The 25076-nt window shown below is 64.1% G+C and overlaps 1 protein-coding gene across 1 annotated transcript in view; it reads right to left on the bottom strand.

Annotated features, from left to right (window-relative positions):
• Window positions 1-277: 277 nt before the first annotated feature.
• TMEM132B (transmembrane protein 132B) overlaps window positions 278-25076 on the bottom strand; it is a 62902-nt gene continuing 38103 nt past the window's right edge. The window contains exons 2-9 of the mRNA XM_059676004.1: window positions 23626-24520; window positions 22321-22467; window positions 12257-12443; window positions 7273-7416; window positions 6920-7125; window positions 5254-5524; window positions 2922-3113; window positions 278-1589 (exon numbers count right to left, since the gene is read on the bottom strand). Of these exons, the coding sequence (XP_059531987.1) occupies window positions 432-1589; window positions 2922-3113; window positions 5254-5524; window positions 6920-7125; window positions 7273-7416; window positions 12257-12443; window positions 22321-22467; window positions 23626-24520 (3200 nt within the window). The 3' untranslated portion in view covers window positions 278-431. The remainder of the gene's footprint in view (window positions 1590-2921; window positions 3114-5253; window positions 5525-6919; window positions 7126-7272; window positions 7417-12256; window positions 12444-22320; window positions 22468-23625; window positions 24521-25076) is intronic.

Genomic DNA, 25076 nt, shown 5'->3' with positions numbered 1-25076 from the left:
GCCCAGCGTGCGTCCGGGGTGACAGGCCATGTCCTCTGGGCTGGGTCTGTCCGGTCGGAATGGAGCCGGGACCAGGCAGCGGGTAAGACGCGTGGGAGCATCTCTCCGGGACCCCCGGGCGGCCGTTTCAGAGACATTTCCCAACTTAAACCCCAGGAGGTCAGGGTTCGATCCCCCGTCAGGGCACCTGCCCGGGCTGCAGGCTCGATCCCCAGTGCGGGGCGTGCAGGAGGCAGCCGGTCCATGCTTCTCTCAGCATTGATGTTTCTCTCACCCCCGCGGCTCTACTCTCCGCGCTCTGCCCTGCTCCGGGGGGGCCCCCCTGCAGACACCGCGCCGCCCCACCCCGTGCGCCCGCCGCCCGCCCTGCCCCCCACCGGGAAAACAGAAGGCATAAAGGTGAATCCCACGCCCGCAGGCACACGCTGTGCTCACACCTGGTCCCGCAGCCTCTCCATGTAGTCCCGGAAGTCCCGGGGGTCCCCCCGCCCCAGGTCCGGGCACACCCACTTGATGCTGTCCTCGCCGTGGAACAGGATGGAGTCGGTGTAGGGGCCGCCCTCCTCGGGCAGGATGGTGGTGTAGGACGTGAACTTGACCCGCTTCCTCTTGGGGGCCGAGGGGGTGGCGGGCGGGCGCCGCGGGTCCTTCTCGAAGACGTACTCGGGGGGCCGGAGCAGCTGGCTGGGGAGCGCCTCCTGGGAGCCCCCGTTCAGGAGGAAGCTCCCCTCCTCGAAGGGCAGCCCCCGGTCCAGCCCCGGGGCGCACTCCTCCGAGGGCAGCGTCACGTCCACCGGGCTCTCCAGCAGCTCCACCTCGTGGCCCAGCCACACCCAGTCGTGGGAGTGCGGGAGGGCGCCCTGCTCGCTCACGGAGAACCGCTTGTGCCGGTACCGGAGGGCGAAGGCCACGCAGTTCACCAGGAAGACCAGGATGGCCAGGCAGAAGACGCCCAGCAGCGCGTACATGCCGATCTCCAGGTCGGTGAGCCCCCGGGAGGCCGCCGTGAGCTCGCCGGCCGCGGGGTTGGGCCCCTGCGACCGCCCCTGCGTGGGGAGGCTGGTGACGGCGTCCGGACCGCCGCCCGGGGGCCGCTTCGCGTCCTTCCTCCCCAGGGGGGGCGGCGGCGGGGTGGCGCTCCGGTTGGCGCTGTCCCGGTGGCCGGCCGGGGCGCCGTGGGGGGGCCACCCCGGCGCCGCCCGCTCCCGGCCTCCCCCGCGCGGGATGGAGTTGCTCAGGGGGTCCCGGTACTCCCGGCTCACGCCCTCGATGTCGTCGTTGGTGGCTCCGTGGCCCCGGTCCACGTGGGGGTCGAACCTGACCTTGACGTGGCCCTTGCCGGCGGCCAGGACGCTCTTCCTCTTGGTCTTCTGGCAGGGCTCGCTGATGAGCATCTCCAGCTTGACCAGGGGCCCCTGGCCCTCGCCCTCCGCCGCCACCACCGGCCACTGGGGCTGCAGGTTCGGCCGCACGGACGCCACCATCTCGTCCAGCGACGAGACGGACACGGAGAAGTCCTGGGGGTCGTAGATGTCCAGGGGGGTCACCGCGCCGTCGCTGAACAGGACCCACGCGCTGACGATCGCCTCCTGGGGGGAACCAGGCCAGAGCGTCCGTCCGTGACCATTCCCGCCCGCGGGTCCCTCCAGGTCGCGGCCGTGAACTGAGCTCCTGCCTGGAGCCCCTTAAACGTGCAAACCCAGGAAAGGACACCTCGGGAGGGAGGCTTTGGTCGGTTGGTTTTTATGAATCCTCACCCGAGGGTGTTTTTTCCAATCGTTTTCAGAGAGAGTGGAAGGGAGGCAGGAGGGGGAGGGGGAGAGAGAGACATCGATGTGAGGGACACGGGATTGGTTGCCTCCCGACGGCAGCCAGGGGCCGAACTGCCACCCTTCGGTGGGAGAGCCGGCGCTCTAACCACCGGGCGCGCTGGCCGGGGAGGAGCGTCTATGCTTTATCGCTTTGCACAGCCCGGGGCACGCCCGGCCCGCTGGCGTGAGGAGCGATGCCATGCTCTCGTTAACATGCAAAGCGCATGCTAATTCATGCATCCGGGCCGCCGGATTCGGCTCTGACCTTTCAGAAAACACTCGGAAAGGTCAGGCGATTGATGGAGCCAAACTCAGGTGCCGCCCGTCAGCCTCCTGGGCAGCCACCCCCCCCCCCCCAACCTTCCTTGTCAGGAGGCCACGAGGGGCGAAGGCGGCGGCGGTGGCGGGAGGAGCCGGGAAGAGGCTCAGATGCCCACTGGGCCGGGTGCCCTCGCCCGGGACGGGGGGGGGGGGGGGGGGGGGCGAGGACGGGCCGTTTAAAGGCGGGGAGCAGGTCGGAGGTGACAATGCGGTAAAGACGCGAGGCGCACGGTAGCGCTCCCTGGCCGCCGGGCTTCCTCAGGAAGCTGCCGGGAGTGTCCAGCACCGACAACCACGCGCTTTAGGTACAAGTGAAACCCGTGACCCTCGGTTCGAGGTCGAGCAGCGGCCGACAAAGCAGATGGCACAGGGCACAGGGCGATGGATGGAAACAGACAGGAGGATGCCTGGCCGGCGGGATCAGGGGCTGAGCGTCAACCTATGAACCAGGAGGTCAGGGTTCGATTCCCGGTCAGGACACAGGCCCGGGTTGCGGCTCAATCCCCAGTGGGGGGCGTGCGGGAGGCAGCCGATCCGTGGCTCTCTCTCATCATTGATGTTTCTCTCCCTCTCCCTTCCTCTCTGATGTCAATAAAAACATGTTTTTTAACAAACCACGTAGGACAAGCCGGTCTGCCCCTGAGCACTGCGGACAGAACCGGCGGGTGGGAAGCAGGGGGCAGCTCGGGCGCCCCAGCCCCGGCTCTGAGGGCGGTGCTGACCGCCGGGGGACGGGGAGACGGGGAGGTGGTCTCCGCTGACCAAGGACACACGGGCTCCGGGGCTCACCTGCCCGGGGGCCTGGAGGACGTCCTGCGCCGTCACCGTGGCGACGATGGCTCGGCGGTCGTCCCGGTGCGGCTGCAGGGAGAGCGACAGCCCGGCCACCAGCTGCACACCCAGGTCAGCGATGGCCACGCGGTCCTCCAGCACCGTCACCGTCTTCTCGGCCAGGATGGAGTCTGACAGGGGCGAGAGGACCTGCGGCGGCGAGAGCGCTGCCATCTGGGCCTCACGCTCCATGTGAACCCCCCCCCGTGTTCCCCCCCCGCGGCCCCCTTCCTCCGCGGTCCCACCCCACGTTCTCCGTCAGCTGAAGGCTGATGGGGACCCTGTGCAGCCAAGCGCTCGCCCCACCTGCCGCCTGGAGGCCTGAGCGGCACCATCCTGGTCCGCTTTCCTCCCTTTCGCTCAGGCCCTGGGAGCGGCGGGGTGACCTCCCAGGGGGGCTTCCTGAACTGGAAGGCAGCACGGAGCCCTGGCTGTGTGGTTCAGTGGTTAGAGCGTCGGCCGGTGCACCAAGGGGTCAAAGGTTAGAAATCCCCTGGTCGGGCACATGCAGGAGGCAACCAATCGATCGCACGCTCTCTCTTTCTCTCCCTCCCTCCCTCTCCCTCTCTCTCTCCCCCTCCCTCCCTCTCCCTCTCCCTCTCTCCCTCCCTCCCTTCCACTCTCTCTAAAAATCAATGGGAAAATATCCTCGGGGGAGGACTGACCAAACAAAACCAAGCAGCAGGCACCCTCCCTGGCTGTGGCCGGAGAGTCCTGTGGGAAGGGCTGGATCGGGCTGGATCGGGCGTCGCTGACGATGGAGCGGCCGCAGGAGGGGCAGGGGGCGGCCTCGGGAGCAGGGAGGGACTCTGGGCCGCACCGACACCCCTGTCCCACCCGGAGGAATTCGCCTTCCAGCAGCCTGAGCCAGAACGAACCCTCCCCCAAAGCCCACAGGTGCCAGCCCGGCCCCCGCCTCCACCTGAGCCTCGGGGTGCCCTGAGCACGGACCAGAGCCCAGGGTCGGGCCAGAACTCAAGACCAGGCCAGAACCCAGCCCCGGGACCCTGAGAATCGGTGGGGCCTAAACTGCTCAGTCTCCGGGAATCGGGGGCACAGTGACGGGAAAATGAACAGAGTAGAACACGTCCCTTCAGCTGTGTCACATGTAACGCTGGGACGTCTAAGGTGACGTGGCTGTGAGCGGTCACGTCTCACGTCTTTATGAGGCCACGCCGCGCCGTCCCCACAATTACCCGCCAGCACGGGCTCGAACGTCGCTGAACTGGAGCTGCAGTGCCGTGGAGACCATTGCACCGCGAGGCTTCCTTGTTTTTAATGCGTGTTTTCAATACTTTTCTGTCTGCTGTGCGAGGTCTGCCCTCCGGGTTTGGAAAATAGAACTGGCTCTCACAGGTCCTGCCGTCTCCTCCGGCGACGTGCAAAGTGCCAGCTGCACCAGGGAAACTGCTTACGCCGTGGGCTTAATGTAGCTCAGGTAAAGGAAATTCTACATTTATTTTCCCTGAAACGCTCTAAGAAGCAAAAATTGATTTGGTTTCCAGTGACTGAAATTGGTAAATAGAGCGCCGGCCTCGGCACTGAAGGGTCTTGGGTTCGATTCCCGCTAAAGGGCTCGGGCCTGGGTTGTGGGTTCGATCCCCACCCCGTGTTGGGGTGCGTGCAGAAGGCAACCAATCGATGTGTCTCCCTCACATCAAAGTTTCTCTCTGTCTCTCTCTTCCGTCCCCTTTCTAAAAACCAACTGGGAAAATATCCTCGGATCCAGATTTTAAAAAAATTGGTGAGCACAGAACAGAGGGCAGAATCTCGGAGGGAAGGCAGGGAGGGCGCGTGGGTGGGAGGTAATCAACCGAAGACCTGTGTGCACACATGTGTCACCCGTGGACACAGACAGTAGGGAGGTGAAGGCCTGGGGGCGGGGCCTGGAGGGGGTCAACGGGGAGGGAAAGGGGCATAAAAACATAAAAATAAAAAAATTGGTGACTACACCTGCAGCCGGTGGCTCTCACAGGTGCACACTCACATGCATGCATGCACACATACTCACACACACATGCACACACTCACATGCACACGCTCACGCACATGCACACACGCACACACGCACATGCACACATACATGCGCTCACCCACGCATACACACACAAACACATGCTCACACATGCACACACTCACGCTCATGCACACACACGTGCGCTCACGCACACACACACATGCACACACTCTCACACATGCACATACACACACGCACACATGCTCATGCACACACACGCGCACACACACACACACACCTGCACCTACCAGGCGGGCCGGCGGGGGCGCGTACCTGCACGGAGGTGATGCCTGGCTCGCGGCCCGCCAGCGTCCGGCCGCCCTGCAGCTGCGCGACCCGCGGCTCCTCCACCTTCAGGAAGCCGGCCACCAGGTCCGTGATGTCCAGCTGCCAGTCGGGGCCCAGCAGGGGGCTCAGCCGGCCCGGGTCGGGCGCCTCGGCCACGAACTGCGTGAGGACGCGCACCAGGGCGTGCTGGTACTGCAGCGAGCACCCGCGCCCCTTCCTCTCCTCGTCCTCCTCGTCCTCGCTCTCCCGCGTGGGCCTGGGCACGAGCGGACGCGGAGGCGTCAGCGGGCGCGGGGGCCGGTCCGGCTCACGGTCCCCTGACCACCTGCCCCGCCCCCCGCGGGCTCTTCCTGGCGGGCCCTGCGCTGCCGCCGGCGTGGACACGGGAGGGAGCGCAGGCCCTGCCCCACCCCCCACACAGGTGGGCGCCTCTCTAACCTGGAGTTTCAAAAGCATCGCCCGCGCTTGGGGGGAGGGGGGGGAGCCTGAGGTCTGGGCTGGGAGCCGGTGCCGGTCCCCTCACCTGGAAGTGGGCACAACGGCTGCCCCAGGCCTGGCCAGTGTGGCTCGGTGGTTAGAGCATCGGCCGGCACACCAAAGGGTCTCGGGTTCGATTTCCAGTCAAGGGCTCCTCCCTGGGTTGCAGGTTCCATCCCCGGCCCCAGGCAAGAGTCAACCCATCGATGTGTCTCTCTCACACTGATGTCTCCTCTCTCTCTCCCCCCCCCTCCACTCTCTCTAAAAATCATTAGAAACATATCCGTGGGTGAGAATTAACAACAAGAAGAATGACTGTCCTGCCCTGGCCGGTGTGGCTCTGTGGACAGAGCATCGGCCTGGGGACTGAAGGGTCCCGGGTTCGATTCTGGTCAAGGGCACGTACCCGGGTTGCAGGCTTAATCCCTAACCCTGGTTACGGTGCGTGTGGGAGGCAACCAATGGGTGTGTCGCTCTCGCAGCGATGTCCCCCCCCCTCTCTTTCTCTCTCCCATCCTCTCGCTCTAAAATTCAATGGAAAAATACCCTTGGGTGAGGATGAACAAAAATAATAAACAAATAAAGAGAACGGCTGCCCCTCTCCTTCCTCCAGGTGCGGGGGACACGGGCGGTCCCTCCCGCGGGAGCCTGACGCCCCCTCCGCTCGGCCCCGCCCTTCAGAGCCCCCCTGCCCGCGCCCTTTACCGGAGGCCCCGTCTGGGGCTGCTGACCAGCCTGCGGCCACCAGTGGACGGGGACACGTGTCCGGGGGAGGGGCAGCCACGTGTAGGCATTGTCTTTAATGTTTTTAATGTTTTCTTTCCTAAAAATGTGTTTTTATTGACCTTTTAGAGAGAGAGGAAGGGAGGGGGGGAGAGACAGAAACATCGATGACGAGAGAGAACCATCGATCAGCCGCCTCCTGCAGGCAGCCCGGGCCCGTGTCCTGTCCGGGAATCGAACCCGGCCCCCTGGTTCCTGGGCCGATGCCCAAGCACTGAGCCCCGCTGGCCGGACGGACGCTTCCGAGACGTTTTCCCATTTCCCCATTTCATGTCCGGTCCTGAGGCCCCAGCACAGGAGGGTCTCGGTGGGGTCCGTCTGCCTCCCGCCTGGATGGGCCCCGGACCGGGCCCCCTCGTCCCGCCTGCCGGCCGCCCTCCCGGCTCCTCACCTCCGGTTGGGGGCCACGGGGACCCGCCAGCCCTTGACCTGGCTCAGCTCCGTGTCCGAGATCTCAATCTGCAGGGGCAGCCGGGGCGCCCAGACCGTGACCTCCAACTGGGCGGTGAAGTGCTGGTGGGTGAAGCTCACGGGCGTGTCCACGCGGCCCCTCATCTCCTTGCCGTTCACAAACACGGAGTCGCAGCGCTCGGAGACCTGGGGGGACGGGGGGAGGGGGGCGATAGATCAGGAATCCCAAGACGTATCAGAGGGAAAGACAGGAAACGCTGGGGACCCTGACAGGGCAAGGGGCGAACCCCAAAGGGCCGGGCTCGGGGGCGAGCGGGGCGACGCGGGCAGCACCTTCACGACGTCCTCGTCCGCGGACCTGCACTCCAGGGCCTCAGCCACGGCCACCACGGAGCCGTCCTCCTGCACGGCCACCACCTTGACGGGCACCGAGACGGCCTGGCCGGTCAGGATGGCCGTGTTCAGGATCTCCGTGTCCTGCGGAGGGAGGCGCGTGTCAGCAGGCGGGACGCGGGCGAGGGAGCCGTGCGGGGGGCGCGGAGCGGGCCACCTCCGCCCTGAGGTCTCCTCTGCGACTTCCACCGTCCGCGCCCCTCAGGCTCACCTCGCACAGCCCAGGAGCCCCCCCCCCCCGCCCTCAGCGATCATCAGGGCTCGGGGCTCATTGGGTGAGCAGCTTAACGGCTTTTCACGGAGATTAAGTCTGAACAGAACAGCTCTTGTCCATAGAAAACATCAACTTTGTAATGAATATTTGAAAACAATCTAAATACATTTTTTAAAAGCCGGGCCGGCGTGGCTCAGTGATTGAGCATGGACCTATGAACCAGGAGGTCAGGGTTCGATTCCCAGTCAGGGCACAGGCCCGGGTTGCGGGCTCCATCCCCAGGGAGGGGGGTGCAGGAGGCAGCCGGTCCATGATTCTCTCTCATCACTGATGTTTCTCTCTCTCCCTCCCTCCCTCTCTGACATCAATGAAAACATCTCTTTTTTAAAAAGAAGTAAAACAGGACCAGCACATTGTCAACAGCGAGACGCAAGGAGAGAAGCTGGAGCCGGTCCGTCCCCATGAGCCTCCAGGCCAGCGGTTCTCAACCTGTGGGTCGCGACCCCTTTGGCGGTCGAACGGCCCTTTCACAGGGGTCGCCTGAGACCATCCTGCAGATCAGATATTTACATGATGATTCATCACAGGAGCAACATGACAGTGATGAAGTAGCAACGCAAATAATGTTATGGCTGGGTCACAACATGAGGAGCCGTATTGAAAGGGCCAGAAGGCTGAGAACCGCTGCTCCAGGCCGGGAAGGCAGGAGACACGGCATTTCGTTTTCCTCTGTGTCTGTGTCTGCGTTTAACCAGCGTTCCGCGCCGAGAACACATGATTGGAGGGAGGGACTCGTCCCCCGCGTCCGGCTCCTCGCCCGCCCGCGTCCGGCTCCTCGCCCGCCCGCGTCCGGCTCCTCGTCCGCCCGCGTCCGGCTCCTCGTCCGCCCGCGTCCGGCTCCTTGTCCCCCGCATCCGGCTCTTCGTCCCCCCGCGTCCGGCTCCTCGTCCCCCCGCGTCCGGCTCCTCGTCCGCCCGCGTCCGGCTCCTCGTCCCCGGCCCCAAGCACATGAGGTTCCTTCGGTGCCAGGAGAGCCGGGTGCGGAGCGGGAGGAGGCGCGGGTGGAGGGAGAGCGCGGTGTGCGGCCGCCGGGCAGGAGTCCACACTGCCAGTCAGCCCCTTGTGATTCTGAAGCTAATGGGTAACGATCTCCGGTAAAATTATCAAAAAATAAGTTATTTTTTTAAAAAAGAAGAATGGCCCCAATCCTCGGCTCGTTTTCACCACAAACTCCCCCCGGGCCACGGCGCGGCGCTTTAAAGACCAGGATCCCGGGGAGTGAGTCATGGTTTTCAAGGTTCAGAAACCCCAGGCGAGAACCCGTCTTCTCTGTGTCGGAGTAAAAGGAGGCGGCGCACAGTGTGGCCTCGTGTCGCAGCGTCTGGGTCGTCTGCTCTCTGCCCAGCCAGCTCTCCGCACCGCGTGGACGTGGAGCGGTTCCTCCAGCGATGGTTCCGCAGCACCGCGCCGGCCTGTGGGGCTGGGATTGCATTTCTCCTCACGTTGTTTAAATGTTTATAATGAACGTACATCCTTTTCATGAAAACTATAAAACCTTCCAAGGAAAAAAAAGCCACACGCAGGCACCCATCCAGCCACAGGGCAGGCAGAGGTGTTGGGTGAGCGAGGCTGCACCTTTCCAAGCTGCCAGGTGCAGGTACAGTTTCCAGGTGCAGAAGCAGGTGCAGGTGCAGGAACAGGTGCAGAAGCAGGTGCAGGTGCAGGTGCAGGAACAGGTGCAGGTGCAGGTGCAGGTGCAGGAACAGGTGCAGGTGCAGGTGCAGGTGCAGGAACAGGTGCAGGAGCAGGTGCAGGTGCAGGTGCAGGAGCAGGTGCAGGTGCAGGTGCAGGTGCAGGAGCAGGTGCAGGTGCAGGAGCAGGTGCAGGTGCAGGTGCAGGAACAGGTGCAGGTGCAGGTGCAGGTGCAGGTGCAGGAACAGGTGCAGGAGCAGGTGCAGGTGCAGGAACAGGTGCAGGAGCAGGTGCAGGTGCAGGTGCAGGAACAGGTGCAGGTGCAGGTGCAGTTGCAGGAGCAGGAGCAGGTGCAGGAGCAGGAGCAGGTGCAGGTTCAGGTGCAGGAGCAGGTGTAGGTGCAGGTGCAGGAGCAGGTGCAGGTGCAGGTGCAGGAACAGGTGCAGGTGCAGGAGCAGGTGCAGGAGCAGGTGCAGGAGCAGGTGCAGGAGCAGGTGCAGATGCAGGTGCAGGTGCAGGTGCAGGAGCAGGTGCAGGTGCAGGTGCAGGAGCAGGTGCAGGTGCAGGAGCAGGTGCAGGTGCAGGTGCAGGAACAGGTGCAGGTGCAGGTGCAGGTGCAGGTGCAGGAACAGGTGCAGGAGCAGGTGCAGGTGCAGGAACAGGTGCAGGAGCAGGTGCAGGTGCAGGTGCAGGAACAGGTGCAGGTGCAGGTGCAGGTGCAGGAGCAGGTGCAGGTGCAGGAGCAGGTGCAGGTGCAGGAACAGGTGCAGGTGCAGGTGCAGGAACAGGTGCAGGTGCAGGTGCAGGAGCAGGTGCAGGTGCAGGTGCAGGAACAGGTGCAGGTGCAGGAGCAGGAGCAGGTGCAGTTGCAGGAGCAGGAGCAGGTGCAGGAGCAGGAGCAGGTGCAGGTTCAGGTGAAGGAACAGGTGCAGGTGCAGGTGCAGGAGCAGGTGCAGGAGCAGGTGCAGGTGCAGGTGCAGGAGCAGGAGCAGGTGCAGGAACAGGTGCAGGAGCAGGTGCAGGTGCAGGAGCAGGTGCAGGAGCAGGTGCAGATGCAGGTGCAGGAGCAGGAGCAGGTGCAGGTGCAGGAACAGGTGCAGGTGCAGGTGCAGGAGCAGGTGCAGGAGCAGGAGCAGGTGCAGGTTCAGGTGCAGGAACAGGTGTAGGTGCAGGTGCAGGAGCAGGTGCAGGTGCAGGTGCAGGAACAGGTGCAGGTGCAGGAGCAGGTGCAGGAGCAGGTGCAGGAGCAGGTGCAGGTGCAGGAGCAGGTGCAGGTGCAGGTACAAGTTCCAGGTGCAGGAGCAGGAGCAGGTGCAGGTACAAGTTCCAGGTGCAGGAGCAGGAGCAGGTGCAGGAGCAGGAGCAGGAGCAGGAGCAGGTGCAGGAGCAGGTGCAGGTACAAGTTCCAGGTGCAAGAGCAGGAGCAGGAGCAGGTGCAGGTACAAGTTCCAGGTGCAGGAGCAGGAGCAGGTGCAGGAGCAGGAGCAGGAGCAGGTGCAGGAGCAGGGGCAGGGGCAGGTGCAGGAGCAGGAGCAGGTGCAGGAGCAGGAGCAGGTGCAGGTGCAGGTACAAGTTCCAGGTGCAGGAGGAGCAGGAGCAGGTGCAGGTACAAGTTCCAGGTGCAAGAGCAGGAGCAGGAGCAGGTGCAGGTACAAGTTCCAGGTGCAGGAGCAGGAGCAGGAGCAGGTGATGGGAGGAGCACTGGGCGGGGCTGCAGGATGAAGCTTCCATTCCTCACACGTGGAGGAGTCGGGAATCCCAGGTGAATACGGGGCTTGGTGCATGTGGTTTGAGGGGCAGTCGGTTAACTGGGGACAGGATGGACCAGGGGCAGGTGTCCAGGGAGCCCGCTGGGGAGGGGAGCCCAAGGCAAGTATGGCCAGAGGCTGGTCTGTGAGCGCCATCTAGTGGGCGCCCCAGGAAGAGTCGCCTGTGAGTCCCTCTCCCAGGAAAAGGAAGTTCCAGCCAGAGCTGCCCCTGCCCAATCAGTCAGGGTCTGGGCTCCCGGGATTCGTTCAGATGAGGTCACCCTGGATGAGTGAGGGTGGGCCCTAAGCCCAGAGGCTGGTGTCTGGCTGGTGTCCTCATACAGAGAGGAGACAGGCAGGTGCACAGGGTCAGCTGGGCCCTCAGCAGAGAGGCTCTGCCCCTTGGAGCCACTTCGGAACCACTCTTCAGAGTGGTCAAGAGTTACATTGTAACACAGGACCCCACCAACCAATCCAAGAGTTACATTGTAACACACGACCCCACCAACCAATCCAAGAGTTACATTGTAACACACGACCTCACCAACCAATCCAAGAGCTACATTGTGACACACGACCCCATCAACCAATCCAAGAGTTACATTGTGACACACAACCCCATCAACCAATCCAAGAGCTACATTGTGACACACGACCCCACCAACCAATCCAAGAGTTACATTGTGACACACAACCCCATCAACCAATCCAAGAGCTACATTGTGACACACGACCCCATCAACCAATCCAAGAGTTACGTTGTGACACACAACCCCATCAACCAATCCAAGAGCTACATTGTGACACACGACCCCATCAACCAATCCAAGAGTTACATTGTGACACACAACCCCATCAACCAATCCAAGAGTTACATTGTGACACACAACCCCACCAACCAATCCAAGAGTTACATTGTGACACACGACCCCATCAATCAATCCAACCCTGGCACTTCCCAGCCAATGGGAATTAAACCCAAATGCAAGAAACCGTCCCCACGGACAGCGCAGCCAGCCCGGGAGACACTGACAGCCAGATGTGTGCCGTGTGCATAGCACACGTAACCACCCCAGGCACGTGCCCGGGTTGCGGGTTCGATCCCCTGGCGGGGGGGGGGGGGGGAGGGGTGTGCAGGAGGCAGCCGATCCATGATTCTCTCTCATCATGGATGTTTCCCTCTCTCCCTCTCCCTCCCTCTCCCTTCCTCTCTGAAATCAATAAAAACCACGTATTTTTGGAAGCGCTCGAAGAAAACTGCGTCGCTCACCATCGCGAGGGGGACGATGCCCACGAAGCTGGTCTGGCTGACGAAGATCTCCGAGACCACGAGCTCGCCCGCCGCGTCCTCCTCCGGGTACTCCACCTGCCACGTGACGGGCTGGGCGCCGGCCAGGCCACTGCTGTTGTCCACGCCCAGGTCCACCTGCAGGATCTCCGTGAGGGAGCCGTTCACCCTGGAAGGGAGACGCGTGTCAGAGGGCCACCCCACCCCCGAGAACAAGAGTGCGCTAAACGGCCACCTCCTCTTGGCCAGCACGAAGAATGGCCGCCAAGCCCTGGCCGGTGCGGCTCAGTGGATAGAGCCTTGGCCTGTACACCGAAGGGTCCCGGGTTCGATTCCAGTCAAGGGCACAGGCCCAGGGTGCAGGCTCGGTCCCCAGTGGGGGGCATGCGGAGGCGGCCGATCCGTGATTCTCCCTCAGCACTGATGGTCCTATCTCCCTCTCCCTCTCCCTTCCTGTCTGAAATCAATGAAAGTATATTAAAGGAGAAAGAAAGAGTCACACACAGCCACTGGGACCGCTTCCCCCAGAGTCCGCCCTGTCCTGCTTTCTCCTGGGCGGGGGGGGCCTCATTAGAGGGGACCCGGCGCTGCCTGGCAGGCCGCTGGGCGCCCCGGTGAGAGCGGCTGCTAATGAAGCCGGTCCGGGCGCCCCCGGGGGCCGCAGAGGGCACGGAGAGGCCAGGCCGGCCGGCGCCCTGGCCACGGGGTCGGCGAGGCCTGTCATCATCCCCAGTTGATGCCCGTCCCCGAGTTCCCCTGCTGAGGCACCCAGCAAGGTCCTGGGCAAGGACACGGGGGCGTCCATCGGGGGGCTGCGCGGCGGCCGACCCCACAGAGGTCAGGCCTCAGGGGAGCCGCCCGCTGAGCACGCTGCGGAGGGAGGTCGTGGCCCCCGCCCAGCAGAGTGTAAAGTGGCCGGCGCCTGGGGGTGAGGGGCGGCCCCGGCTCCCACAGGGGCAGGTAGGAGGGGCAAGAAGGATGATGACGGGCAAGAAAGGGGCCGGCGTGGCTCCGTGGTTAGAGCGTGGCCCACACACCAAAGGGTCTTGGGTTCGATTCCACGTGCTGGGTTGCAGGTGTGACGCCTGGCCCCATGCGGGATGCGGGATGGAGGCAACCAGTTGATATTTCTCTCTCTCTCTCTCTCTCTCTCTCTCTCTCTCTCTCTCTCTCTCTCCAACCCTTCCATTCTCTCTAAAAATCAATGGAAAAGAAATATCCTTGAGCGCAGATTCTTAAAAAAAGAGAGAGACTATGCCATGGTTGGTGTGGCTCAGTGGATAGGGCGCTGGCCCACCGACTGGAGGGTCCTGGGTTCGATTCCGGTCAAGGGCATGTGCCTGGGTTGCAGACTCGATCGCCAGCCCCAGTCGGGGCCGTAGAGGAGGCGGTGAGTCACTGTGTCTCCCTCACAGCAACGTTTCCCTCTCTCTGTCTCTCCCCCTTCCTTCCGCTCTCCAAGCATCAATGGAAAAATATCCCCAGGGGAGGATTAACCGAAATAAAAAATAAAAGAGAGAGAGGGAGAGACGAACTTGGCGCAGAGGACAGGCGAACCGGGACCGCGCATGACGTCCAGGGAACTGGGGGGAGGGGGGGGGCGGGGGGGGGGGGGAGACTGGGGTTATCTGTCTCAGGAGGCGGCTCCCAGGCCGGGCCCAGGAAGCAGGAATTAGAGGGCCCAGGACAGGGCCCAGGACGCCCACGCGTGGGTCCCGGACAGGGAGCTGACACGGACCCGCACCAGCACCGGGAACAGGCCGGTGCTCACGGCACCTCCATCTCCAATCACCGCCGGGTCCGCGGGGCATGTTCTCGGGAAGGAAGGCGTCTGGGTCACGAGGGGGCGGATGGGAGGCGGCGCCGGGTCAGCCTGGGGCGGGGGGGTGGGGGGGGGAGCCACGAACTGGCCGGACCGGCAGCAGCGTCCGCCCCGAGGCCCAGCGGCTGCAGTATGAGCGCTGTGGCCGCGGACGGTGGCACCGCCGACCTCAGGCATCGCCGCTGCGTCCCTGTGCCTCCCACCCCCACCCCCACCCCCACCGCCGGGAGGGGCGCAGCCGCCTGGGAGCCCGCGCAGCTCGGGGCCGGGAGGGCTGGGGCGGCTCTGGTCTCGAGCCTGACCTTGGAGCCAAGAGAGACCCCTCCAAGGTCACAGCCTGCACTGTCGTAAGCCAATGGTGTGTTCTCTCTGATGTCGGCCGGCTGATCCCCCCCTCCTCCCCCGTGAGCAGCGCTAGGGGCCCGGGAGCACCCTCTGAGGACACGTCGGTGAAGATGTGTGAGCGCCCGGCCACGTGGCTCAGCGGCTGAGCGTCGACCTGTGACCCAGGAGGTCAGGGTTCGATTCCCGGTCGGGGCCCAGGCCCGGGTTGCGGGCTCCGTCCCCAGTGGGGGGCGTGCAGGAGGCGGCCGGCCCGTGGATGTTTCTGTCTCTCCCTTCCTCTCTCTCCTTTTCTCCCTAAAAATCCGCGGGAAAATATCCTGGGTGAGGATTCAAAGAAAATCACACGCGGCCCCACCCGCCTCGAAGGGGCGGCCGGAGCTCAGGTTGCCGGCTCCATGCGCTCCCTCCCCGGCGTCTCTGTGTCACGGATCCCACAGGCCGTCCAGACGCCCCGGGAGGCCACGTGTGGACGCGAGCGGGTCCGACGGCCTTTTTAGAAAACAGTCGAGAGAGGACAAGGACATCCCTCCAAACAGCAGCTCGCACCACTTCCTCTCTGGGGGTCGTGCTGCTTCTAATTCGAACCCCCGGGGCCGCCCTCTCCCTGCAGGTCCCTCCTAGCCCTGGGAGAGCCCATGTGCCCGCCGCTGGGCAGCCCTTCAAACCTCGTCTATTTTCGTGGCTGAGCACACGCTGTGGTTCCCACCACCGTCCCCGGCGACGGCTGCGCGGCTCTGGACCCGGCCTGGCTCCCGAGGTAGCCCCCGCCCCGCCTGCGCCCTGGTCTCCAGTCCGCCCCCTTCTACGCCCCTCCCGCCATCGGGTCTTTATTCTCCCCGCCCCCCGCACCCCTCCCATGTCCCCGGCCCCCGCCCCGCTCCCGAAAGGTGAAATGCACGGCCTCCCGCCCCTCACCCCCAATTAGGAGCCACTCCAGCCCCCGGGCCGCCCGCCAGCGGCCGCCTGTGGCCTCCCATTAGTGGCGGCTCCTTCCTTCCTCCAGCCGTCAGCACCTCGTTCCCGCCGCGGGGCCCGGGTGACGGGGTGTGTGCTCAGCTTTTAATGAGTCCGATTCGGCACAGGCTCCTGTGAGCTCTACTTGGCAAATGGCAAATTGTCTCCTTTGCCTGAGGGTGGGGGGGAGGGCGGGGGGGGGCCACAGCGTTTAAAAGTTGGTTTCTCAGCCCAGAGATGGCACCGTCTCTGTCCTGATGGGAAACAAGCATCAGAGGAAACGCCACGGCCACTCGGGGGAAAGAGAGAGAGACGCCCGGGGATCCGGCGGGACTCGAACCCGAGCTGGGGGGGGTGGGGGACAGGCCCCCAGCAACACTGCTGCCGCTCCCGCAGCTGCTCGCACTGTTTCCCTGTGAGGAGCACAGCAGGCTCCCGCGAGCTGCTCTCGCTCCCGCCGGAAGCAGGATGCTGGCCCCCACGCGCCCACCCTGCCGGTGGCTGTGGGACAGGCGGGCACGGGGGAGGCACTGGCCGCCATGGCATCGGCCTCCAAACCCACAGAGGGCGCTGTCCCCTCCGCGCCAGGGGGTGCTGGAGACGACCACAAACATCACACACATTCACACGCACACACCTGTGCTTGCACACATGTGCACACACACATGCAATGTGTGCACTCATGCATGTGTGCACACGTATGCACACACTCACATGTGCCCATGTATATGCATGCATGTGCACTTGAACGTGCGCTCTCGCACATGCCTACATGCATGCACCCATGTATGTGTGCACGTTCGTGCAAGCATGAAAACACACGTGTGTGGTCATACATGTGTGTGCACACGTGTGGCACCTGGCTCGTGCAGGTGCCCCTCCGCCTCTCCCTGCACACTCTGCCTGAACAGGCTCCGGGGGAGCCCTGAGCCCAGGAGAGGGAGGCAGGGGGCTCCCCACGCACCCACGTCACCCTTCCCCTCACTCCACACGCAGACCGAGGTGTCTGCCTGCCCCGCCCTCACCATGCCCGGCGCTGCCTGCCTCTGGCAGCGGATCCTGGCGCCCTCCCAGGCCTGGCGGGCACCGCGGCCGCAGCCGGAGCCGGGCCCTGCGCTCCGAGGAGCCCCCGTTGAAAGCGCCATTCAGCGCCCCCGCCACGGGCGGAAGCCGGGACAAGAGGCAGCTCTGTGGGGCCTGGCCCTGGGCCCGGGGCGGGGGGTTCGGACAAGCTGCCCAGACCGGCCCTGACCAGCAGGGGAGACCCGGGGGCAGCGTGACTGGCCGGGCGCAGGGACGGGGGGGCGGGCACCTGCCCCCACGGACCCACAGGGTGAAGAGGCGACTGTGCGCGTGGATCGCCACGGCGGAGCGTGGAGAGGGGACGCGAGAGGAAGCCTTTCCCGGACTCGGCCCCCGCTGGACGCCTCCACACAGACCGGACTCGGCCCCCGCTGGACGCCTCCACACAGACCGGACTCGGCACCCGCTGGACGCCTCCGCACAGACCGGATTCGGCCCGCGGCCTGGACGCCTCCACACAGACCGGACTCGGCCCGCGGCCTGGACGCCTCCACACAGACCGGACTCGGCCCGCGGCCTGGACGCCTCCGCACAGACCGGACTCGGCCCCCGCTGGACGCCTCCACACAGACCGGACTCGGCACCCGCTGGACGCCTCCACACAGACCGGACTCGGCACCCGCTGGACGCCTCCACACAGACCGGACTCGGCCCCCGCTGGACGCCTCCGTACAGACCGGACTCGGCCCCCGCTGGACGCCTCCTCACAGACCGGACTCGGCCCGCGGCCTGGACGCCTCCGCACAGACCGGACTCGGCCCCCGGCCTGGACGCCTCCGCACAGACCGGACTCGGCCCCCGGCCTGGACGCCTCCGCACAGACCGGACTCGGCCCGCGGCCTGGACGCCTCCGCACAGACCGGACTCGGCCCCCGCTGGACGCCTCCGTACAGACCGGACTCGGCCCGCGGCCTGGATGCCTCCGCACAGACCGGACTCGGCCCCCGCTGGACGCCTCCGTACAGACCGGACTCGGCCCGCGGCCTGGATGCCTCCGCACAGACCGGACTCGGCCCCCGGCCTGGACGCCTCCGCACAGACCGGACTCGGCCCCCGGCCTGGACGCCTCCGCACAGACCGGACTCAGCCCCCGCTGGACGCCTCCGTACAGACCGGACTCGGCCCGCGGCCTGGACGCCTCCGCACAGACCGGACTCGGCCCCCGGCCTGGACGCCTCCGCACAGACCGGACTCAGCCCCCGCTGGACGCCTCCGTACAGACCGGACTCGGCCCGCGGCCTGGACGCCTCCGCACAGACCGGACTCGGCCCCCGGCCTGGACGCCTCCGCACAGACCGGACTCAGCCCCCGCTGGACGCCTCCGTACAGACCGGACTCGGCCCCCGGCCTGGACGCCTCCGCACAGACCGGACTCGGCCCCCGGCCTGGACGCCTCCGCACAGACCGGACTCAGCCCCCGCTGGACGCCTCCGTACAGACCGGACTCAGCCCCCGCTGGACGCCTCCGTACAGACCGGACTCGGCCCGCGGCCTGGATGCCTCCGTACAGACCGGACTCAGCCCCCGCTGGACGCCTCCGTACAGACCGGACTCAGCCCCCGCTGGACGCCTCCGTACTGACCGGACTCAGCCCCCGCTGGACGCCTCCGTACAGACCGGACTCGGCCCGCGGCCTGGATGCCTCCGTACAGACCGGACTCAGCCCCCGCTGGACGCCTCCGTACAGACCGGACTCAGCCCCCGCTGGACGCCTCCGTACTGACCGGACTCAGCCCCCGCTGGACGCCTCCGCACAGACCGGACTCGGCCCCCGGCCTTCGGGAAACGTTCCCGCGGGGCAGCGTCTCAGTCACGCGGGTTTCTGTGTGTTTTTGTTTATTGTTGTTTTTTAGATCCTCACGTGGAGATGTTTTTCCCATTGATTTTCTTTTCTTTTTTTTAATATATTTTTATTGATGTCAGAGAGGAAGGGAGAGGGAAAGAGAGATAGAAACACCAATGGTGAGAGAGAGTCATGGATCAGCTGCCTCCTGCACGCCCCCCATTGGGGATCGAGCCCACAACCTGGGCGTGTGCCCTTGACTGGGAATCGAACCCGGGACCCTTCAGTCCTCAGGCTGATGCTCTATCCACTGAGCCACACCGGCCAGGGCTCAATCATGTGGTTTTGCCCCTGGTTTTCAATGTATAATTACTTTCAGGCCAAAGGTCTCCGTCAACACTGATATGAACCTTTGAAGAGATTAAATTTTATCTTGAAGGGATTATAAAATGTGAGAGCCGGGAGGGGGAAACGTAGAGACTGCCAGTGTGAGGCTGAGGAGCAGCGGCCCACGGAGATCCACGTGTGTGCGATTAGCAAAGCCGACTCGGAAAGCAATTGACGGCTTCAGAATATTCCAAACAGCCCTGGCCTGTGTGGCTCAGTGGATTGAGCATCACCCCGTACACCGAGAGGCGCCGGTTCGATTCCCAGTCAGGGCACAGGCCCGGGATTGCAGGCTTGATCCCCAGTGTGGGGCATGCAGGAGGCAGCCGAGCCATGATTCTCTCTCATCATTGATGTTTCTCTCTCTCTCTCTCTCTCTCTCTCTCTCTCTCTCTCTCCATCTCCCTTCCTCTCTGAAATCAATAAACATATTTTTTGAAAAACAAAAAAGAGAAGGAGGTGGCGGGAACCTCTGATGTACAGCCGGCTGGTCAGCGGCCCCGGCGACACCCTGGGCTTGTGATCGGCGCCGGAGGCGGAGGCCAGTCTTGCGGGACCGCGCCCTCCACCTGTGACCCATCTCGTGCCCCTCCGGGCGGAGGCCGTCAGGATCGCGTTGGATAGTGGGACACAGCCCGCTGGTGTCAGGGACTGAACCCACACACACACAAACACACTGGACCTGGGGTTAGGATTCTTACCCAGCTTTTGGGGGGCAGTAAGGGGGGGGCAGTGAGGCGTGGAGGGGACCGCGGTAAACCAGAGAGCGGGGCCCCTTCTACTCCCGCCTCCCCTCCCCTGGCAGCACACCATTCGGAGGAGCCTGACCCCACATCACAGGACCTTCCGGAGGAAAGAGAGGGAGAGAGAGAGAAACACCCATGAGGAGAGAGCATCACGGATCGGCTGCCTCCTGCTCGGCCCACACTGGGGAGGAGCCTGCAACCCGGGCCTGTGCTCTGACCGGGAATCGAACCCTGGTCTCCTGGTTCAAAGGTCAATGCTCAACCACTGAGCCACCCCGGCCGGGCAGAAACGTGTGTTTTTAAGTCAAATCTCCCGATGGGTCCAATGTTGGCCCACGTTGAAGGGGGCGGGGGAGGGGGACACACTCTCCAAGTCAAACGAAACGGGTTGGTGGGCGGCCAATTAGCCACCCGGGTCCGGCGACTCCACCCGCCGCGGTGCCGGGCAGCGACTGTTGTGCGAGACACAGGTCGGAGCCCGGCGAGCTCTGGGACCAGACCTTCGTCGTCAGCGTCTAATCGAGGGGCGACGCGCGGTCCCTGCACCCCCGGCAACCGGCGCGGCCTCGCGAGGGACTCGCTCAGCGCCCAAATGCCTCCCATTCATCACGGCCGCTTTCATGTTCTGAAAATAATTAAATAGCATTTTCCTTCCCTTTCCAGCAGGAGGCCGGTGACAGCCGATCCGTCAGCCAATTGGCTGGCGTTTAACGCAGCCCTTTGCATCCATCATTTCCGACCGAAGTCACTCTGCGGAGGGCGGGCTGACTCAGTCCTGCCTGGTGACGGCAGAGGCAGTGCACCCCGGGCGCCTGTGGTGAGCCATCCTCCGGCACACGCCAAACCCCCTCCCGCGGGCACCTCTGAGCTTCCCGCCACCTCGGTTCCAGCTGACCACGCCCTCCGGGCTCCTGCCAACAGACAAGGTTGCAGCTTACCTCTCAGGTCTGGGTCCCCCCCACCTCCCGCCTTCAGGGGAAACCCGCCCGAACAACCTCGGCCCAAGCCCTCGGGCCACACGTGGCCTCCAGGCAAACCGCCCGTGTCTGGCTCTCCTCTCCTCCGGTTCCGTGTTATCTGCTCGGAACACGCTCCGATCTGCCTGTTTTTCTCATCGCCGCTCTCCTCGCGGGGCAGGTCCTTATCGGCCGGCTGTCATCTTCCCTCCGCGCAGGCCCTCGCCACGCGCGTTCATTAAAACGCTCCAAATGAAGACCTTCCCCGCCTCGCCCGCTGCGCCCGTCGGGCCCCCCCACGACACATTTTTAATTCTTATCGCAGGATTTCAGGCCGTTGGTACCTTCTGTTCTGTTCAAAGGCCGATTGCACCCAAGGTTGTCACCGCCCCGAGATCACCGCTCTCCGCGGCGGTTCTGTTAGGGAGGTATTCACGTCGCCGCGCGGGGAGCCTGTATTTCACACCTCATTGATATCACAGCCCAACAGGAAAGCGTCTGGAGAAGCAATTATTTATGCAGATGCCGGAGCGGGTGTTGGAGGGACAGGGGGGAGCGTAGGTCCCCGAGCGTCCTCCCCCCGCGCCCCCCTCCCCGGGGGTCAGGGACCAAAGGAGACGAGCTGTCTAGGAATTATGTAACCACTCACGCAACCACTCACTTCCCTTGTAACCGTTTTATCTCTTCTAAAGGGAATGCAGAACCGATGCCTGCAAAACCCAGAGTGGCAGCCACGGCCTGCACAGCCCCACCCGACCTCCCGATTTCTCACGCTCCCGCACCCGCCCTGTCCCTCATTCATTCATTCATTCCTTCATTCATTCCCTCTCAGCCTGACACGATGACTTCAAAGAGTTCAGAGAATCGAGAAGGAAGAGAGAGCCAGTTACGAGAGTAGATGATGAGCAACAGGTAGTACACACAGCAAAAGGCCTGCAGGGGGGAGCCCAGCTGGCACGGTGGGGCGTCCACCTGTGAACCAGGAGGGCAGGGTTCGATTCCCAGCCAGGGCCCAGGCCCGGGTGGTGGGTTCCATCCCCAGTGGGGGGCGTGCAGGAGGCAGCCGGTCCATGATTCTCTCTCGTCATGGATGTTTCTATCTCTCTCTCCCTCTCCCTTCCTCTCTGAAATCAATACAATATTTTTTTTAATTTATTGTTTTTTAAGCGAAGGCTGGAGAAGACCAGTGCCGGCCAGCCACGCCAAGTTCACCCAACTCCACGTTCTGAAGCCACAGGCCCGTACCCAGGGGTGACGTCCCCGAAATGACGGCATTGACGCACCCAGAGACGATGACTCAGCGGCCAGGCCACCGTGGGCTGCTCCTACAGGAAGGACGCCCTCCCTTGCCTCTTAAATCCCTCCCCGCTTCGTCCTTTAAACTCATCAGGGCAAACAGTAGCAACAATGAAAATGATGGCTTTCAAATGTTTTTGTGTGAATCCTCACCCCAGGAGATTCTTCCATTGATGTTTAGAGCGAGTGGAAGGGAGGGGGAGAGACAGGGATTGGTTTCCCCACGCCCGTTGATCAAGCCCGCAACCAAGCTACATGCCCTTGACCGGACTCGAACCCGGGACCCTTCCGTCCGCAGGCCGACGCTCTATCCACTGAGCAACACTGGCCAGGGCACAATAATACCACAAGCTTCTTAAACGGCAGCTGTCAACGCCGGCCCGGTGACCAGGGGGCGGGGAGGGGGGCGGTGCTCAGGGCATTTCTGAGCTGTAGCTCCCGAGGGTCAAGCACAGAGAGAACACACGCCCCCCCCCACACCCCGCAAGGCACCCCCACAGCCGCCCGGCCGCTCGAGGCTGCGGCTGGTGATGGGCCCCACGGAGCGCGTCCCTCCCACAGGCGGGCGAGGCTGCCCGGACACATCTGTTTTCCGCCAGCTCTGCAGCCACCCCCACCCCAACCCCCGCCCCCACGCCCGCTGCCCAGGAGCTGAGGCCGCGGCCGGCACTGACCTGCCCTGCGGGTCCGGGTGGGGGCCCGCACAGGTGAGGGTAGCCGTGGCCTGAGCGCCGCTATTGTCGATTTCCTCCTGGACGGCCCACTGCTCCTCGCTGCTGACCCTCACGGCCACGATCTTCACACCTGCTGCTGCCTTGATCCTGTGGGTGGGGGAGGCGTGTGAGCACTTCCGCTCCAAACAGGGGGCGAGAATGTGTCGGTAGAGCCCGGCCGGTGTGGCTCAGGGGTTGAGTGTCGACCTCTGAACCGGGAGGTCAGGGTTCGATTGCCCATCAGGGCACAGGCCCGGGTTGCGGGCTCAATCCCTAGTCGGGGGCATGCAGGAGGCAGCCGGTCCATGATTCTCATCCTTGATGTTTCTTTTTTAAAAATATATTTTTATTGATTTCAAGGACGAAGGGAGAGAGAGATAGAAACATCAAGGATGAGAATCAAGGATCGCCTGCCTCCTGCACGCCCCCCACGGAGGTTTGAGCCCACAACCGGGGCCTGTGCCCTGACCGGGAATCGAACCGTGACCTCCTGGTTCATAGGTTGATGCTCAACCCCTGAGCTGCACTGGCTGGAGCACAAATACTAGGTGAACCGGTTAATAATGCGGGTTTTTTCCAATAGACGGAGTCACGCGTGTGCTGATCTACATGCGATGTGATGTGTGTGCTGTTTGGTTGTATTGCTCCTTCCGATGACCACCTGTTCCCATCGACGGCACACGCGCTCTCTGAGCGGCACTGCAACACGTGCGAAGACGTGGGAAACTGGATCTCTGAATGTCCTGCCTCAAAACAAGGAAAGTTCTACTGGGACGGTCTCCACCAATCACCTGAAAGATGGGGAGTGTGTAGCCAGCGATGGACATGACTTTGAACAAAGCACTTTTGATGTTTCTCTTGAAATGATCGTGTTTTCTTTTATGACAAAATCTGAATTTTTAACCGGTACCCGCACTTTTAACTGGTTAATGGATAATCCGCGTTTTTAACCGGTTACTAGCTAATCTGCATACCGGTTAAAAACTCGGATTAGCTATTAACCCGTTAAAAATGCGGAGGAGGAGGAGGGGGGGGGGAGGGGGAGGAGGGGGAGGAGGAGGAGGAGGAGGAGGAGGAAATAATACGGGTGCCCGCCCCACCCCAAATACCCTGCCTGCCTCCGTCTGGCCCCCGTGTCTATTTCTTGCTTGAACGTGCCCTCACCCCCGGGACACTCGGCACACGACCCCCCACCCGCCGAGCCACGGACCCGACCACCGACGGCCACGGCCCGCCCGCCGCCCGCCCACCCCCCGCGCCGCTCACCTGAGCGTGAAGTGGTCGGCCACGGCGCCGCCGGCCAGCGAGACCAGGAAGGTGGCCGTGCCCCCCTCGTGGACCAGGTTCAGCGGGACGGAGAGGACCACGTTCCGGTCCAGGCGCAGCGGCGACCAGCGCAGGTCGTCCTGGGTCGGGTAGACCACCACGCTGCCGATGCGCTGGCGGGCGGGCGGCGCGGGCGGGGGCGCCTCGGGGCCCGCGTGGATGTGGTTGGCCCACTTGCCCTCCTCGTCCAGGGGGCAGCGGCCGGCCGGGTCGGCGGGGTAGAGCGTGAAGAACAGCTCCAGGGCCGTGCCTCCCAGCAGCGCCGGGATCTCCTCCTCGGGCTCCAGGTCCAGCCCCGAGCTGAACCACTCGGGCAGCAGCTCCAGCTCGGCCACGCACAGCCCGGGCGCCCCCCGCAGCCGGCAGCTGGCCGCCACCTCCCGGGCCTCGGGGAAGGCGAACATCTTGACGCAGGGCAGGGTGTCCCCGGGGTCGCCGGCGCCCCAGTCCCGGCCGGTGACGTAGAAGAGTGTCTGCACCTTGGGCCGGTTGGAGTAGATGGCGCTGCCCAGGACGTGGGCCCGCAGCCTCCAGTTCAAGGGGAAGCCGGCGGGGGGGCCGGGGAAGGCCGGGGCGGCCAGCAGCAGCTCCCGCGGCACCGGCTGCTCCGCGGAGAACGGGCCGTAGCTGGCGTTGACGGCCGGGGCCGAGCGGGCGCGGTACACGAAGAAGGGCTCCGCGCGCGCCTGCAGGCTGGCGTTGCCCGTCACGTCCTGGGGCGCCTCCTTGAGGAAGAAGGCCTGGTCGGCGCCCGCCAGCTGGACGCGGGCAGGGAGGTAGGCGGGCAGCGAGGAGAAGCGCTGCAGGCTGTTGGCCACCCCGCGGCCCTCCGTCCCTGCGGACAAGGACAGAGAGGGAGCGTGAAAGCCGGTCCCCACGGGGACGGAAATAAATGTCACACCACCTCCCCCCGGCCCCCCGCCCGGCACAGCCGAGTCCTGCATCCAGGGGACCGGAGGAGCGCCGTCTGCCACGGATCCAGCTGTCCTGTGGCTGCCCCGGCCGGTGTGGCTCAGTGGACAGAGCGTCGGCCTGCGGACTGAAGGTCCCGGGTTCAATTCCCGGTCAGGGCACAGGCCCGGGTGCGGGCTCCATCCCCAGTGGGGGGCGTGCAGGAGGCAGCCGATCGGGGATTCTCTCTCATCATGGATGTTTCTCTCTCTCTCTCTCTCTCTCCCCCTCCCTCTCTGAAAGCAATAAAAATATATTTTTAACTTAAATCTTCCCTCCACACGCCCGCCCTGGTCCCTGTCAAGGGCATGTACCTGGGTTGCAGGTTCGATCCCCAGCCCCAGCCGGGGAGCGTGCAGGAGGCAACCATTGGCTGTGTCTCTCACATCGAGGTCTCTCTCTGCCTCCCTTCTCCCTCCCTTCTCTTCTCCCTAAAATCC

The sequence above is a fragment of the Myotis daubentonii genome, chromosome 19, assembly GCF_963259705.1.
Source record: "Myotis daubentonii chromosome 19, mMyoDau2.1, whole genome shotgun sequence".
In the NCBI taxonomy this organism is placed as follows: Eukaryota; Metazoa; Chordata; class Mammalia; order Chiroptera; family Vespertilionidae; genus Myotis; species Myotis daubentonii.
This window is presented reverse-complemented; position numbering and strand designations above follow the sequence as displayed.